Here is an 18,549-nt window from a genome sequence, read left to right as displayed (position 1 = left end):
CATTTTCTGATGGCTGCATAGTATTCCATTGTATATATCTACACCACATCTTTATCCATTCATCTGTTGATGGACATCTTGGCTCTTTCTATAGTTTGGCTATTGTGGACATTGCTGCTATAAACATTGGGGTGCATGTGCCCCTTCAGATTACTACATTTGTATCTCTGGGGTAAATACCCAGTAGTGTAATTGCTGGGTCATAGGGTAGCTCTGTTTTCAACTTTTTGAGGAACCTCCATACTGTTTTCCAGAGTGGCTGCACCAGCTTGCATTCCCACCAACAGTGTAGGAGGGTTCCCCTTTCTCCGCATTCTCGCCAACATCTGTCATTTCCTGACTTGTTAGTTTTAGTCATTCTGACTGGTGTGAGGTGGTGTCTCATTAAAGTTTTGATTTGTATTTCCCTGATGCCGAGTGATGTTGAGCATGTTTTCATGTGTCTGTTGGCCATTTGGATGTCTTCTTTGGAAAATGTCTGTTCATGTCTTCTGCCCATTTCTTGATTGGATTATTTGTTCTTTGGGTGTTGAGTTTGATAAGTTCTTTATAGATTTTGGATTAGCCCTTTATCTGACATGTCATTTGCAAATACCTTCTCCCATTCTGTCAGTTGTCTTTTGGTTTTGTTCACTGTTTCCTTTGCTGTGCAAAAGCTTTTTATCTTGATGAAGTCCTGATAGTTCATTTTTGCCCTTGCTTCCATGTATTACTTTTTTTTTTATTATGTCCAGTTAGCCATCATATAGTACATAAGTTTTTGATGTAGTATTCAATGATTCATTAGTTGCATATAACACCCAGTGCTCATCACAGCATATGCCCTCCTTATTACCCATCACTTAGTTACCCCATCCCCCAACCCCCCTCCCTTCTGTAACCCTCAGTTTGTTTCCCGGAATCCAGAGTCTCTCATGTATTACTTATAATAAAAAAAAAAAAGAAAGAAAGAAAATAGTCTTACTTTAAAAAAATAAATAAATTCTATCATTTTCACTGGTCTTGATAATACCAACAGATTAAAATCAGTTGAGGTTTCTTTATTATATGATACATGTTCAAATTTTGTGGCTATGTTCCACATGTTTTTGAAAATAAAGTGTATTTTCTCATTGTTGAGGGCTGGGCGTCTATATATTAGAGTAAAATAAAACCTATCGATTTTATTCTTCAAGAAAAAAAGAGACTGTCCTTTCCCCATTGTATATTTTTGCCTCCTTTGTCATAATTGACCATATATGCATGGGTTTACTTCTTGGCTCTCTATTGTGTTCCATTGCGCTACATGTCTGTTTTTATGCCAATACCATACTGTTTTGAGTACAATGGCTTTGTACTATAATTTGAAATGAGGGTGTATGATGCTTCCAGCCTTCTTCCTCTTTCTCAAGATTGCTTTGGCTATTCTGCATCTTTTGTGGTTCCATACAAATTTTAGGATTGTTTGTTTGAGTTCTGTAAAAAATGGCACTGGGTCTATAGATTGCTTTGGGTAATATGGACATTTTAACAATATTAATTCTTCCAATCCATTGGCATGAAATTTCTATTTATTTGTGTCTTCTTCAATTTCTTTTATCAATGTCTTAGAGTTTTCAGTATAAAGGTCTTCCACTTCCTTGGTTAAATTTTATTTCTAGGTATTTTATTCTTTTTGATGCAATTGCAAATGGTATTGTTTTCTAAATTTCTCTTTCTGATAGTTCATTGTTAGTATATAGAAATCCAACAGATTTTTGTACGTTGATTTTGTTCCCTGTAACATTACTGAATTCTTTTATTAGTTCTAACAGTTTTTTGGTGAAGCCTTTAGGTTTTCTATATATAAAACCATGTCATCCACAAATAATGACTGTTTTACTTCTTCCTTTCCAATTTGGATGCCTTTTATTTCTTTTTCTTGCCTAATTGCTCTGGGTAAAACATCTAATACTATGTTGAATAAAAATGGCAAGAGTGGGCATCCTTGTCTTGCTCCTGATTTTAGAGTGACCATTATCAGCTTTTCATCATTGAGTATGATGTTAGCTGTGGGCTTGTCATATGTGGCCTTTTATTATGTTGAGGTACATTCCCTCTACACCCACTTTGTTGAGAATTTTTATCATAAATGGATGTTGAATTTTGTCACATGCTTTTTTAACATCTAATGAGATGATCTTATAATTTTTATCCTTCATTTTATTAATGAGGTATATCAAGTTGATTGATTTATGGATGTTGAACCATCCTAGTATCCCTGGAATAAATCCCACTTGATGATGGTGTATGATCCTTGTAATATATTGTTGAATTGTGACTGTCTAAGCAGCCTGATTTATTCTTGATAAGTCCTAGTTGTTAACGGTGTGTCAAGACCTGTCAGTGTTCCAAAAGGAGGGATCTCAATCAGCACCTAGTTTCAGGCTGATTGAAAGCCAGATCCTCAGGCAGCAGCTTTTAAAGTATGCAAATAGGGGCACCTGGGTGGCTCAGTCAGTTAAGGGTCTGCCTTAGGCTCAGATCATGATCCCAGGGTCCTGGGATTGAGCCCTGTGTCGTATTGGGCTCCCCGCTCAGCAGGGAGTCTACTTCTCCCTCTCCCTCTGCCCCTCTCTCTCCCTCTCTCTCAAATAACCAAATTAAAAAAAAAAAAATCTTTAAAAATAAAAATAGAAAAAAATAAAGCATGTAAACATATACAGCCCCGTGGGACCCCAATTGTAAACCCTGCTGGCCTCCAGACCAGGTAATCTAGAGATGTCCCCTGGATGACAGTTGCAAAAATCAGGGCTTCAGACGAGTGTGTAAGCTCCTTTCTGAGAAGTACCAGTGAGCTGCAGTGAGGTCAAGGGAGAGCACAAAGATGGCATCGCCCAGCCTATGCTCTCTGAAGGTCCTTCTGTAGCTTCTCTATGTGTGGCAAGCCTGAAGTCTGCCCCTCAGGCTGAAGCTCCAGACAAGTAAATGGGCTTTTTCACCACAAGGCTGGGGGTGTGTTTCAATCTGCTGTCTGTGTTGTGCCCTGGGGATGTTGGCCTGTTAAGAACTGTCTCTCTAATTGCTACAGTTCTGTGGAACTAGGAATGTAAGGCCCCCTGGCCACCAGAGGCAGGTGATCATGGAGCATCCCTTGTGTGGAGTGCATGTTCCCACCGGCTGTCACAGGCCACAGGAGCGTGCAGGGCTGGGGTGCACCCACCAGCTTTCATGGGCGCGGCCGGCCCTTCTGAACAAGAAAGCCAAGAGAGCAGAAAGGAAACACTTGACTCAGAGAGGCCAGTGAGGATCTGCTACCGTAGGCCACCATCAGCTTTAACTGACGGTCACTTCATTTGCATTGAAGGCAGTGACCCTCTGGGTTCCAGGAGGTAACTAACCCTCCATGAAGTGCTAACCAATGACAGGGCAGCTGGTCAGAAGCCACGGTTCACTGGCTTCCTGCTTGGACTCAGGGAATGTGGTAGATGTGTTCTCTGACTCCCACTCTGACACTTCACCCTCAAAATCCTCAGAGAGAGCAGAAGGAGGATTCTGGCAATTTCTGAGGAAAAAGAAAAATGACCTGGAGAATCACCAGTGGTTTTCCTCTACCTTCTCAGTCCCTGTCACTAGAAAAAAAAAATTGTTTTAAATGTAATGATTTATTTTTAGATGGGCTAAACCATTACCTCTAAGAGATCAGGGTTTCCAGCTTTCAAAAGGAAACAATATGCAGTTGGCTTAGATAGCAAGGATATAAGAAAATTCTACAGTCACAAAACTCGCATGTGAGCTCTTCAGTGAGTATAAGCCTGTCATCATGGTAGCCCGGAAAACAGTACAAGCGTGTCTGAGATGCTTAATTGTTCTGGACCACCAGCAACAAGACAACAGTTACTTCTTTAAGGTAAAAGATACCTAGATCCTTAATGGCAAGACACGACCATAGAAGATATGTTATCTGGAGCAGAAGACAGAGAAATTTTTCTAGAAAGGGTCAGATAATAAATATTGCAGGCTTTGCAGGCCACATGGTCTCTGCTGGAACTACTCAACTGTGCTATTATAGCATGAAGTTAGCCCTAGACAACACACAAAGTGAATGGGAATGGCCATGTTCTGATAAAACTTTATGTGCACACATTGAAATCTGAACTTGACATAATTTTCACATGTCATGAAATATTCCTTAAAAGATCGTTTTCCCTTCTTTTATAAATGTAACAGCCACATACGGCTCACAGGCCTTATAAACACAGGCTGCAGGCCACATTTGGCCTGTGGGCTATTGTTTGCTGACCCTTGGCCTAGGCAGAAAATTGGAATTTCCATTCGTTCTTAACTCTGTAGCTGCCATATAACATTGATTTTCCTTCTTGTCTCACTGTGATTCTAAAATCACACTAGTAAAGTTGATAAACAAACAAACAAACAAACAAAACAAATAAATCAACCATCACAGCACTCTCAACCAAAGAACCCAGGCTGGGAATCATCTGGTTGTGGCCACTGCATGAGTCATTCGCAACACACCACAAGGCCCCACCTTGCTCAATGCAGTATAAGATATATGGCTTGCTGACGGCTAGCATTCCAGTGGTATTTTTAAACTCACTCAGTGTGAGCGATCTCCTTGTTTAGACTCTGCAGTTTGATATTATTCAAAGGTTGGGCTGAGGGAGGGGGGGTTGAGGGGGGCTGGGAAATGTACCAATTTCTGAAATTCAGTTGTTCTCCTTCCAACACACATTAGGCCATTTCTCATTCAGCAGAAGAGATAGGTCAGGTGGATTTCTTGGAAACACGTTAATGTATTGATGAGTCACTCTTATCCTTCCAATACGTGCCCTATCTCCCTACAAAAACATGTTACTATTTAAAACCAAGGAGTAGGGGCGCCTGGGTGGCTCAGTCGTTAAGCGTCTGCCTTTGGCTCAGGTCATGATCCCAGGGTCCTGGGATCAAGCCCCGCATCGGGCTCCCTGCTCAGCCAGGAGCCTGCTTCTCCCTCTCCCACTCCCCCTGCTTGTGTTCCCTCTCTCGCTGTGTCTCTCTGTCAAATAAATAAATAAAATCTTTAAAATAAATAAGTAAATAAAACCAAGGAGTATCTTCACACTTAAAACAGACAAGTGAAACATAGCCCTAGAAGAAGCGGGTTCTGAAATCGGTGGTGAATGCAACATGTATGTGAAGGTGATGGGCTCATCAGATAAAATACAGGATGCCCAGTTAAATCTGAATTTCAGATAAACAAATAATTTGTTAGTATAAAAGTGTGTCCCATGCAATAACTGGGCATCCTATATTTTTAGTTGCTAAATGTGATAACACTGGTAGGGGTTAGGGAAGAAAGGGGCCAGCCTGGAGCAGAAGGTAATTATTGGGGAAAAATGAGAATTTATAGGTCTAGGAGGGGTGCTTGTTATGAAAGAGTTACCCACCAGAAATTGGGAACCCCAGTTTCCTGTTCTGGTTAAAGTCAGGGTGCAAGGTGGGGGGCAGGCAGAACAACTTCCATGCCAGTGTTTGGAGGAGTTTAAAACCAGTGCTTCTGGGAATCCTGGAGGCTGACAGAACTGTCTGCATCCTGATTATGTCGGTGGTTACACAAATCTGCACGTGTTAAAATTCAGAGAAGTAAGGGCGCCTGGGTGGCTCAGTCAGCTAAACATCTGACTTTTGATTTCCGCTCAGGTCAGGATCTCAGGGTCATGAGATCAGACTCCGTGCTGGTTGTGGAGCCTGCTTAAGAGTCTCTCCTCTCCCTCTGCCCCTCCCCCCTCAAAAAAATTCAGAGAAGTATACATCAAAAAGGTCACATGTGCTCTGTTTCAGTTGTTATGTCTTACAGAGAATTCACGAGTTCATCCAGCAAGCTGCATAAGGAACTGGTTTAGATAGCAGTCCTGACTCTAACCCGAGACTAAGGTTCTCTTACAGGGTCCCCATCCCCGAGGGCCCTTGGAGGGTTTCTGACAGGCCCACCCACCAATCTGCCCAACATGCCTAAACATATCTGCATCTCACTTAGCTTTAAGCTGTAACACTACCACCCTGTCACCTCCTCATACTCCTGGCAATTAAATAAAATATGCTGTGAAAGGCAGAAGTAGAAAGCTGGTGGCCTGGGGGCGGTGGGGGGGGGGGGGGGGGGGGGGGGGTGCGATTGGGATGGGAAATGAATCCAGCCCACACTGTGTTAAAATCTCATTATGTTTGGTTTGGCCCACACAGTGTTTAAATCGTGAACATTTAAACATCAACAGACTTCCTTCAAAAGCTGGATTTCCAGGTTCTTTTAAAAAAGCAGAAGATCCTGGGCGTGTGCTCCCACAAAGTACCAGTCAACTAGGGTTGTGTGCTCTCTACCCCTGAGGAGCCCACCCTCTCTGGGTCACCACAATCTCAAGAGCTCAGCCATTGTGTCAACCTGGCAATCCATACACATCTGGGTTTTTAACACCAGGCATGCAGCCGGGTGTCTGGCACATGGGAAGCTCTCAGGAACTGGGAGACCCCTCCTCCCTTCCCCTAAAAAAAGCAATGGGATGAAGTTGCCATAGTTTACTTGTTTTTTTTTTTTTTAAGATTTTATTTATTTGACAGAGAGAGACAAAGAGAGAGAGGGAACACAAGCAGGGAGAGTGGGAGAGGGAGAAGCAGGCTTCCCAGAGCAGGGAGCCCGATGCGGGGTTCAATCCCAGGACCCTGGGATCATGACCTGAGCCAAAGGCAGATGCCCAACAACTGAGCCACCCAGTTTACTTGTTTTTAGAGCCCTGGGGTGCCCTGTCTCCCTACGGGGGAGGTGTTCCACACCTGCCCCTCCTCTGCTAAGGCAGTCTACTTCCAGCTTTTCTCTGTGGACCCAGACTTAGGGCAGACAGAGAGCTGGAATCACCCAGAGGCAGTAGGAGCGGACATGTCCAGACAGAGATGATGGTGGAAGGTGGGGGGGGGTGTGTGTGGGTAGCTGAGCAATTGAAATTACTTTCCCCTTCACCTCCTCTTTTCTGTGTTGGTCAGAGTGAGTACTTTCGCTTCCTTCTCCCCTCTCAGATCCAATACTGATCAGGTATCTATCACTCTCACTCCAAGGTGAATAAGGATGGAGGTGATCTGGCTACTAGAGTCTAATTTCTAGTAGTTGGTGGCATTAGAGAGTATATCCTAGCCTCCAGGCCCTGCTCTGCCTTTTGACTCATCCCCACCAGACGTATCCCACCAATTGTTAAATATCCTTCAGCATCCAGGGCACCTGGGTGGCTCAGTCGTTAAGCGTCTGCCTTCAGCTCAGGTCATGATCGCAGGGTCCTGGGATCGAGCCCCGCGTCGGGCTCCCTGCTCAGCGGGAAGCCTGCTTCTCCCTCTCCCTCTCCCCCTGCTTGTGTTCCCTCTCTCGCTGTGTCTCTCTCTGTCAAATAAATTAATTAAAAAATCTTTAAAAAAAATATCCTTCAGCTTCCACTGCGAGTTTTATTTGATGAATAGCACTACGTGTTGAACACATATGCTCAGACTTTACTATTCATGAACAAGGCTGCCTGTATAGCATCTGGTAAAGAAAAATGGGGCCCTCAGAGGCTCGTCACTATCCCACAGGGTATTTTCGTTAGCCTGGATAAGCAGTGTTTCCTTCCAGGGTCACTCATGTTAGCTTCAAGCTTTTCAGATTTTTTTTAACTGATCTTTTTTTCCAGCTTTATTGAAGTATGATTGACAAGTAAGAATTATATATATTTACAGTGTGCATGATGTTTTGATATACATATATACTGTGAAACGATTATCACGATCAACGTAATTAATATATCCATCACCTCACATAGTTGCCATTTGTGTGTGTGTGTGTGTGTATGTGTGATGATAACACATGAGATCTACTCTCTTAGCAAATTTCCAGTATATAACACATTATCATGAACCTTAGTCATCATGTTATACATTAGGTCTTCTGAACTTACTCATCTTCTAACTTAAAGTTGTACTCTTGATTAATATCCTCCCTTTGCCCCCACCTCCCAGCCCCTAGTAAAAGCCATTCCACTCTGTATTGCTATAAGTTTGACTTTTTTTTTTTTTTTTTAGATTTCACGTATAAGTGAGATCACACAGTATTTGTCTTTCTGCATCTGGTTTATTTCGTGTAGCATAATGCCTTTATGGTCCATCCATGCTGTCACAAATGGCAGAACTTCCTTTTTTAAGGCTGAATAATACGCCATTATAATATATACCATATTTTCTTTATCCATTCATCTGACAACGGACACTTAGGTTTTTCCATGTCTTGGCTACTGTAGATAATGCTGCAATGAATATAGAGGTGCAGTTATCTCCTCAAAGTAGTGATTTCATTTCCTCTGGATCTACACCCAAGAGCTAGAATTAGATTGCTGGACCACCTGGCAGGTCTATTTTTAATTTCTTGAGGAACTGCTCTACTCTTTTCAGCTTTTCGGGTCATACACGCCTCACAGTCCCACTGGAACAAGGAAACTTTTGTACCACTTCCCACCCCATTAGAAGCGGCAGGTATTATCAGCCCAAGTTGGCAAATCAGGCCATAGAAACTCAAGTGTTTGAGACCAACCAGAAGCCCCAGAGAAGGCTCTATGCCTCCCGGCCAAGAGGCACCTCTCCTAGATCCCAGCCTCTCTCTCACATCACAGATGGGACACGCATACTCTCAGAGCTGCCCAAATCCTGGAGCCCTGTGTGCTATTCACTGGCCTCAAAATTGTCACCATTTTTGCTCAAACTCAGATAAAGAAGATCCCCTGCTTACTACCAAAGGGGTTAAGTTTTCAAGCGTATGTTTTTCTCTTAAGAATAACATTTTTTTATAACCCTCAAAGTTTTAAGTTTCAGCTCTGAATTTAAAAATAAAGTGAATACTCAGATGACTGGTTATAATTTAGAAGAGGGGGGAAATCCCACCCACCTAGAATAGTAAGTAAACCAGTATAATTCAGCAAAAAAGTAGGGGCAGGTTTTACAACTGCCCTGAAGACATTTCATAGGGCACAGACTGTCAAGAGCCTAGTATCCCGCAGGGTAATGAACTCCCCTGCGGGGCGGGGCATGATGGGCGGGAAGATGCGTCCTGAGGTCTGACCCACAGCTTTTTCATCTACAAGTAGGGCTTTTATCTTGGGAACGCGTATGGCTTTTCTTTCCCCTTCCATCTTATGCAAGGGAAAGGTACCAGGTTCCCTATTCCCATCTTCTGGCTAAGCTCATGTGATGCAACAGAAGCTAGGGTCAAAGACTAACCCCAAAGCATTTTTTATATCCGTTCAAGCATTATGTAAAATAGGCTATAGGTTGTCTCTATCTGTCTGTCTTTCTCCCTCCCTCATGAATGTAGTAATCTCCTTTTGAAGATTTTAAGCCAACAAGAACCGAAGGGAAAAAACTGACATAAGAATTAACCAAGGGCACATGTAGCTCCAGCACATACCACCCCACACAAACCTCTGCTTCTGCTGGCATTTCCTGTCAGAAATAGGTCTCAGCTGTGCACTATTCTCCCAAACCCACAGCACTCATGTGCGAACACTCCACTGCAAAGTATCCCTCGCTGGGCGGCCATCACCCACAATCCGTCCATGTTCTCTTGGGCCTCGTCCTGTACAGTGCGGCCTCTGTGCATTGTGTTTTAGGACAGAGAAGAGTCTGGGTGAGGCTGAATCCTTCTGCACACGAAGGGTTGGTTCAGACAATGGATGCTATCAGTAAGGGTGACGGAAGCTTGTACGACATCTTTGCGAGAATAAACTTCTCTTTGATATGCCAGTGACAAGCTATGCCTGTGTGCACACAGACTGGCTTAGAAGGATCATTAACCATCATCGAGTAAATGAGTCTCAGTTGCGGCTCATCCCGGCATCCTACTAGAGTTGCCACGTGAGAAGCAGCTGTATCACAAATCCGGCATGGGGGTTGGAGGGGTTGATCGCCCGCTAGGCTACGGGACCTCTCCATCTACAGCGCTGTAATAGGTACCATGCACCTCTCAAAGGCCTCCTACTGTACAGTTGGGTATCTACCCTACTGCATGACTTCTTGTCTCACTGAGGTGTCCCCTACGTGAATTTTGTGGCCTGTAGTTTTAATCAGCCAGTCCCACGCATACCCTTCAAACAGGTGTCTTCAAGTGACCAAGAGACAGAAATTTCACTATATTTAAATCAATTAAAACAACTACCCAAACAGAGACCTCTTCTTGATCAGCCTCTTGATGTGAGAGGAACACACTACATCACTTTCAAACTGAGCTTTGTTTAGGCTCCCACTGATTGAGACTGAATTTGGTCTTTTATTCTCCTTTGCCTCTTGAAGATATCCACACCACACAAACCCCTGGACATGTCACAATGGGCACGTGGCACTGATGAAGACCCAGGCCACCATCATCCTTTCCCATTAATCTTCTATCCCTTTGCCAGGGGTTCTCCACTTGTGTTCCCCAGAACAGCAGCTCCAGCTGGGGACAGCATATCCCCGGAACTTATTAGAAATCCAAGTTCTCAGACCCCACCCCAGACCTAGGGATTTAAACACCCTGCGAGTGGGGGCCAGCAACCTGTGTTTTAAGGAGCTCTTGGGTGATCCTAATGCATTAAAGTTTGAGAATCACCATTCTACACCTTGCCTGGCAAAATGTCTGTGCCCAATGGCAGTTGCCACTATTACCAGAAGTCCTAAGCCCTGCTGGGTCTCCCTACATTGTTTATTATGTGAGGCTGGTAATAAACTGATATCATATAAACACCCTGGGTGATTTATGTGAGAGGCTCAGATCTGTATACCTTGTTCCTAAAGATTCTTCTAGAACAGGAATTTCCCACCTCAAGGTACTGATTGTCTAAAATTTTTCTGTTAATTTTGAGAGAGCAATCACCCACCAAGGTGTGAATATTCTGGGTTACAAAAATGTTAGTGATTACCAAAAGCTCACTTAATATAAAAAGATACAGCAAATGCACACTGTTTTTCCAACAATCCAAACATTTGGACACCAAACTCACAAAGCCCTGGTGAAAATACACCCTGATTTTCTAACATTATGAAACACCTACAGGGTGCTGGACGTACTACTTCAGAGTATCCTTACGAAACCCAAATAAGTCCATGCATAAGAAAAGCACATCGTAAAGTTCAAAGCTCTACCTACATCTGGAGGTCACAAAAGGTTGACCTGTTGACCCAAAGGAATTTTGTTGTGTCCACAAATTTTTTTAAAAGTTTTGAAACTAGTTCTTTCTTAAATGGGAGATCTCACATTTTCAAAAAGCAGATTTCTTACTTCTCTAGAAGATGAGTGGATGTGACAACATAGAACTCACATCCTCACACAGTATAAATTCACTGGATCCTAACTGAGAAGTGGCATCTGCTCTCCAGGTCCTCACTGCTGCCCCCTCAGCCTCGATGTTACACGTTGGCCCCTGGAGCCTTTAAATATGCAACTCCTATCCACTATAAACAGTCCTTTTCCCTGTTATTATTAGTATCTATTATTAGAAATGCTCATGTAGCTACTATGTTCATCTGAAATTTCCAAGCTTGGCAAAAATGTTGAAGTTAATAGAATTCCATTTTCCATTCTTTGTGTCCATTTTCTGTTTAAAGATCCATGAGTTATGATTCCTTGATTCACTTATAACTAGAGAACTTTGGCTGAGTGCTTTCTGAGTCCTTGCTCTGAGCATGTCCCATGAAGTTTCTCAAACAACCTTCACAACAATTCCATGAGATAGGTATTATCATTATCCCCATCTTACTGATAAGGAAAACGAGGGACAGTGAGGTCATACAGATACTAAAAGAAAAGTCAGGACTTGAGCCAAGGCTTTCGGACCCCAGAAGCCTTGCTTTTAACTCGCCAGGCCGTGTGAGGCACACCAGCCCAGGGGACCACTGTCTCCCTGCATCAGTGCCCATTTGCTGTCTCCATCAATGTCACACCACATGATGACGGATGTCACACCACATAATGATTATTGTCAAGCGAGTTGAACAACATTCCCAAAAGGGATCAGTGATGAAACGCGGGTAGTTCAAAGGACCAACAGCAGGGGTCCCAAAAGTGTTGGGCAGCCCAGAAGAAATAACAGAAGCACCAGTACTGAGCCCTGATTTCCTTTAAATATTGACAAATCATAACCCACAAGCCCCCCTGCTTGGCTTTTTTTATGATGACTTTTTAATGATGACTGCTATTCTTTCTCAGGGCCCTTGCCAGGGCAGCTGCTCTTTGTCCCGAGACGCTAAAGCCTGAAATACTCAGAGGTCCAAATAAGTGGCCAGAGAGGTGTATGACCCTTGCACGGGTTTGTGTGAGGCCTGCCTGGGCACTCTCAGACCTGGCAATGACCCTAAATGAGCCCACGGTGGCTCCAATCCCTGGGTGGCCCTGCAGACTCAGCTGGGGTGAACACTTCCTCAGCACCAATATCCTGAGCAAACCATCATTTAGGTCTTAACAGGAAATTTTAGAAGCAGGGTATCACCCACATCTCTGAGATGGAGGAAGATAGCAACGAGTGGCCAGGATCTTCAATTCTTCTTTCCTTTGCCAGCTACCTGCCAACGACACAAGTTCACAAGGGACATGTACGGGGATGGTCCCTTCAAGAATCAGGTTTTTTGTTTTTGTTTTTGTTTTACTGTAGGGTTTGGGGTTTGGATCTCTAAATCCTCTGAGGGGTCCCGACTTGGGAAGCTGGACTGGGCTGGATCATGTGGACATTGCAGCCAAGACTTTTGCCCAGGCTACACAGACCAACCTAAGTGGCCTGGATCAAATGCAGGCTGATTGGCACCCCAGCGCCTGGTCCCATATTCTAACCCCGGTGATATTCAAGGCCCTATCATCTCAAGGCAAGAAGAGGCAGTGAGACATGAATCCAAGGACATGCCAAAAGTGTTTCTTTGCAAGTGCATGCTGAGCCAGCCTAAGCCACCCACCTACATCCAGGCCTTCTTGGGACATAGAATGGGATCAGGTCGGAGCCACAGACCCACTAAACTGTGGGAGAGTTTCAAGACAGAGCGGAGGCCTAAGTGAGATCCCCAAAGGGGCAGATTTCATGGAGGCACATCCAGGCCCACATACCCACAAGCTCATCCCTCTCCTTCTGACCCTAGGACTCTAGCTCAGGAGGATCCTTGTGGCAGCTCCCAGTCTTATCAGGGTACCCCCTCCAAACGAGATGTGCCACTAGTACAAGGAATCGGGAGTCAGGAGAGACTGGACTTAATACAACTCATCCACAGCTCACTTTGTGAGCTTGGATATCTCTGTATCCTCAACTGTGCAGTGAAGATACTGAGGCCTGCCCCACACAGCTCAGAATTAAGGTAACCTACGCAGGTGTCTGTACGTTGGAAGCCGGCGTACAGATACAAAAGATCATTTTTATTATTCCACAGAGTGGGTTCTTATTAAATGACAAAATTCTCTAGAAAGCATGTGTAGGTTGGGTTGACCTTCCATATTTGTGAACATGCTCATGCTGGTCCCTGGTGGAGGCCGAGGCCTTGTCCACATGGCTCTGTGGGCTTTGACGCACGCTGACCTCTGCAACATGTACTTATCTTCCCACATGCCCAAGGAAGACCTTCTTCCTCTCGGACGTACAGACATAACAACATCCTCTCCCAAAGCTGATTTCCATTGAGACACCATAGCTTCTTTCCCATGGGAGTGTTACTCATTCAGTTAGAAAGTACATCAGACATTTCCGTGCACTGAAACCCAGCTTGGAAGACTCTCAAAACAATGTGGGCCTCCTGGTTTGGCCTTTCCCAGTGCTACTGAATCAGCCTGCTTCTCCCTTGTTGGCTCCCACTGAGGCTGTTGGAACGACCTGCACAGTGTGCTCAGAGGAAAAGCAGAAGATTGCCACCGTCTTGGGAGTAGCAATTCGGGGCAGTAGTCAATATAGGGGTTCCAGTGCCCTGAAGCGTGGGTTCAAATTCTGGCCCTGACACTATCTGTTAATGCTGGGCTCTTTATCTATAAAATGTGGATAATATAGTAGTTCCTGCCTCATCAGTTTATTAGTATCAAATGACATTTATTAGTATTAAATGACATAATGTGTGTTAAAATGCACTTTTGTCTTATTACTGAGTTTGTGCCTTTAACTACTGACTGAACTTCTTCATGCTTTTGGCTTTTCCTTTCTCATATTAACTGTTCCAAATAAATAATAATAAAACTAACGATAAACAAATAAATGCCTTCTGCTAATTAGGAAGGTTATTATGTAACATGTGATTTTACCCAGGCTTCAGGACTTGCTCCAGTGCCTCCTCTCTGGGGAATGTTCCGCAACTCCTTGAGGTTGGTTTACCTGCTCCACGGGAGTGCTCATTTGCATAAGTACTCCTGGCACTGTACGTAATGGTTCATGTGTGTTTCTCCTTTCGATTATTAAAAACTTAAGGGTAAAAAAAAAAAAGCAGATCACACAGTGCCTTGCTGAATAGATAATATTCAATAAATGGCAATTGTAGTATTATTCCTTGGAATTATTATTCACATTCATTCTGCTACAGAAGCGTTTTGCTATCTCCTGAAATTACCACTTTGGGAGTGTCCTTACAGGTGGAAGGAGAGCCTGGGAGTAGAGAAAGTTGTCAAAGACGCACTTGCTCTTCTTTTGGCAAGAGGTAGGATGAGATCCATCTTTTCTCATTGATAAGGCTCTGGATTCAACTGGAAGATTCAATTAAAGTACCACAGTTTCTGAGTATTTCATTCCCTTGGGGGTAAAAAAAAAAAAAAAAATCCCAGATGACCATGTGACCAATGGGTCACAGGACATCTGTCCTTTCAGGTCATAAGTAAAAGGTAGTATCTTCCCTGTGATGGTTGAAACGTGGGGACACTGACTTTTTGGTGTTGATAGTACCCTCCCAGAGGAGGCACACTTAAGTACCTGCTGAACGAATGGATGGATGAGTCCTCAGGTGACAGCTCTGCACTGTGCCTGAAGCAGCTGGAGGAACTGATGCTGGACACAGCCCTGACCTTTAGTCAGAATTAAAGAGCAAAATGTAAAAGGCTATTCAGACTCTGTGCTTCAAAGATGTTGCCTCTAAGCCTCACGGGACAAGGCAGTGCTATGGACAGGAATCGGGGACTCGGGGATGCTGCCTCCATACCATCTAATGACAACCACATGCCAGGTACTTCGTCTATATCAGAGCTAAACCTTACAAGGAGCCCGTGGGTAGAATGCGTGAGCTCATTGTACAGATGAAGGAACAGCAGTCCGGACTGAAGACTGCCCACAAGCCCACAGACTAGCGTCCTTGTCTGTCTGCTCCGCCTCTTAGAGAGGAGCCCAAGTTGGCGAAGAGGTAAGGACTTGTTCTCTTCCTCTTTCACATTTCCAGACCTACTGCAGGAGTGCTAGGCTCTGGAGGCAGGCTTGGGGGCTTCCTCCTGACAGTCCCCCGAGAACTCTAGGAGGGCAGAAGAGAGAGGCAGGGTTTGCCAAGTTTGGAGAGTGTGCACTAGGCCAAAGCATAGCACAGAACTATTTACTGATATGGTCGCAAGACCCGCTGATCTCTCTCATTTCTTAAGTCAGTCTCTCTCTCTCTCTCTCTCTCTCACACACACACACACACACTGTTAGTGTATCCAAACAAATAACCAACACGTATGTTAATGGAGACGGATATGTTCATGAGACTCATCAACACCTTCCTGGGTCCAGGACAAACTCAATTCCACAGCTGAACAGGCACAAGTGTTTGTGTTTAGACTTATCATACACTCAAGAGAATTCTAAAACACTGGCTCAATCTTTCTTGAAAATCCACTTGGCCCCCGCTGGGATGACCCAAGCCCCTTTGGAGGGGACGGCCCCAGTGTTAGCAGTCACTAGCTCCCCGTTCAGAGAGCAAGTCCTCTCACAAGGCTCAGCTGTGCCTCAGGCATCCAGGAAAGCTGCTCGCGCAAAGGCAGAAAACGTGACAACTGTTGGAAACCCTCACACAGTCTATGGGAGCAACTGAAGGTTTTCTGGAGCAGCCCTATTATTCAGTTTCTATAAAACACCCACCAGCTACATGGCACCAATAACTGAATATCTCCATTCTTATCAAGTCCATGACACACAGGCCACACTGCCTTGCCACTAGCTTTAGAAAGCATAAACAACTTCATTAACCATCCAAATGCACATGCACAGAGGGACAGGGAAAAGAGAAAAAACAAACAAACAAACAAAAAACCCCAGCTTTCCTGAGTTCTGAAGGACCAAGTTCAAAGATTGCCCAACGGGCAAAATAAAAAACCCATAGCATTTCAACACTGCCAACTAATGTCCCTCTCACTTCAGTGGTCAAGTCTCCAAGACATTTACAATTTGAAGACGTTGGTAGAGAGGATCTCAGTGCCCTGGGAACCATATCAAATGATTCTTTTAAAAAGAAGGGCCTGTATGCATTTTCCTCATGAAGAATCTGTCCAAAGGATTTTGAAAACACTTTAATATACTTTGCTTCCAAAACATTACACACTATTTCTCCGACAAATTTATATGTGTTTCCAGAGAACTCCTGGACCAAAAAAAAAAAAAAAAGGTACTTAGGTAGAAGAACGTCTGGAGCTTCTTTTATGCCAATATGTGAACAGACCTTCTCTTTTAATTGTTATTATTTCATATAGCAGCAGTAATCATTCCCTCATCTGCAAAGGAAATATATAATCCAGCTGTGGTGGCTCCAGTAAAAATACCACATCTGTGGATCATTGACAACACTGTGGCAAGATTGCTCAAATCTACACAGTCCCAGAAGTTCTCTTTTTTACTCAAGATGCACAAGGGTACACTTTTCTCAAAGTGCATGTAAACTTTGCCAAAACTGGTTGCTCCTTTGTATCCTGATAATAGGTTTCAGATTGTCCACCCCCAGAAGAAGGATGCTCTCTTGGAATATTATGCCCAGGACCCAGTCGTTAGAAGTCCCCAGACCCCTCCAGAATGGAGGCTTGTGCCAATGTCCTTGTCAGTATCAAAGAGCACAGGGAAAATGAACACCCCGGGTTTCAGGACCGCGGGGCTGGCCGTGGAGCTGACTGCTGGTTTCCCACTTAGGAGACCGAACAGCTTCCGCAGGAAGGGTGGCAGCCACTGTTCTGGTCGCCGTTCTCTCGTTTCTCCAGTGGATGCAGTCAGAGTAGGACCGATCACTGGGTGATAATATTCCAAGAATCGCCCCACCCCCACCCCCATGCGTCTGGTCTTTTCCCAAAGCCCAGTAGCAAGCATCTTATTTCTAAGCCAATCTTCCACATTCAAATCCCCAGCCCAAAGCGCGCCCTGGGGGTTTCTATCCACAGACGTATAAAAGAAAAAGCGCGTAGCTGAGCCTTGACCGACTTTTATCCCCCAAACACATGCCCTGCGGCTACTGTGCTGGAATGTCGATGGCCCCGAAACACTCGGGGTCCCCTTCCATCCCAGACAATAGAGCAAGAAAATAAAATGAAAGTGGACTTACTGCTATGGCTTGCAGCCTTTCCTTGTGCAACTCCGCCTCTGCCATCCTGGAGAAGGGCACACAGGGAGGGGGGGGAAAGAAAGAAAAACAAGACACACGCTGTAGTCACCCAAGGAAATGGATGGGCACCCCGGGGGGCTGCGCTAGAAGCCCGGTGGAAAGCCGAGGGGCGGCCGGGATCCGCTGGGGGAGGGGGGACGGGTGGCGGGCAGAGCTGTGCGCACCGCTGGCTCACCGCGGCTCAGCCTCCGGCCCCCGCCCGCCCGGGCGCCTGGATGCGCCCCAGCGCCGCCGCTAACTGCAGCTCCGGGCCGCGGCCGGCCGCGCCAGTCGGGGACGCGGGCCACCGGCAACCGCCGGGAGGGCGCGCCCGCCCCGCGCCGGTCCTCCGCCCTGACGTCTCGCCGCCTCGCTCCGCCCCTGGGGTGTGGGGGGACCTGCGGCCACCGCCCCCCGTGGCTCTAGGCGGGCAGGAGACGCCGGGCTGTCGCCGCGGGGGAGGTGGGGACCCTAAGGCGCCGACGGGGAGCGCGCGTGCGGGTGGGCACCTGGGGCGCGGGCGCACGGCGAGCGGCTAGAGCGCACTGCTGGCTCCGGGGTGGACGCGCGCTCTCTGGAGTCTGAGCAGGGCAAGGTGGCGCCAGTGCCAGCCAGCAGAGGGGCCTCTGGCAGAAAGCGGGCCCCAAGCACGTGCTGTGACGTGCGGGCTGTGGCCACCGAGCGTTCAGGCCGCCTTCTAGCGCGGGCCAGATGCTTGGGCTCCACGTGGTGACATTTCCAGTAGGGAAGGGCTGCCTCTCCCACATGCCTTACATGGCAGTGTCCTCAAAGGTCAAGTGGGCCAAGGGCAGGGTATAGCTCCACACAGGCCACCTCTCTGTGAGGCCAAATGTGGCTCAGAAAGACAGCGGAGAGTCTGTAGTCTCTGGCGCTCGGCTAGGTGGGGCTTGACAAATCAGCTGTGAAAACGCGAGCAACTTGCCTACCCACTCTGAACCTCAGTTTCCTCATCTGAAAAATGGAGTGTTGTCAGTAATTAATGAGATTAAATAT

General features: G+C 45.6%; 1 protein-coding gene across 10 annotated transcripts in view; it reads right to left on the bottom strand.

The window, feature by feature from the left end:
- The window catches only part of PALM2AKAP2 (PALM2 and AKAP2 fusion), a 448,663-nt gene that overhangs the window by 309,431 nt on the left and 120,683 nt on the right, over positions 1–18,549 (bottom strand). For 2 of the 10 annotated variants that reach the window (XM_032418276.1, XM_032418282.1), the window contains exons 1-2: positions 18,082–18,098; positions 17,497–17,542 (exon numbers count right to left, since the gene is read on the bottom strand). The exons of 1 other annotated variant lie outside the window; for it this stretch is intronic. In XM_032418276.1, the coding sequence (XP_032274167.1) occupies positions 17,497–17,541 (45 nt within the window). In that variant the 5' untranslated portion in view covers position 17,542; positions 18,082–18,098. Of the gene's footprint in view, positions 1–17,496; positions 17,543–17,720; positions 17,833–18,044; positions 18,341–18,549 lie in introns of those variants that run through there. 7 more of the 10 variants (XM_032418286.1, XM_032418287.1, XM_032418277.1 and 4 more) reach the window with 7 other exon arrangements.

This window comes from Phoca vitulina, unplaced genomic scaffold, assembly GCF_004348235.1.
Source record: "Phoca vitulina isolate PV1807 unplaced genomic scaffold, GSC_HSeal_1.0 scaffold21, whole genome shotgun sequence".
Taxonomy (NCBI): domain Eukaryota; kingdom Metazoa; phylum Chordata; class Mammalia; order Carnivora; family Phocidae; genus Phoca; species Phoca vitulina.
The sequence above is the reverse complement of the archived record's forward strand: the minus strand, read 5'-3'. Positions and strand labels throughout refer to the sequence as shown.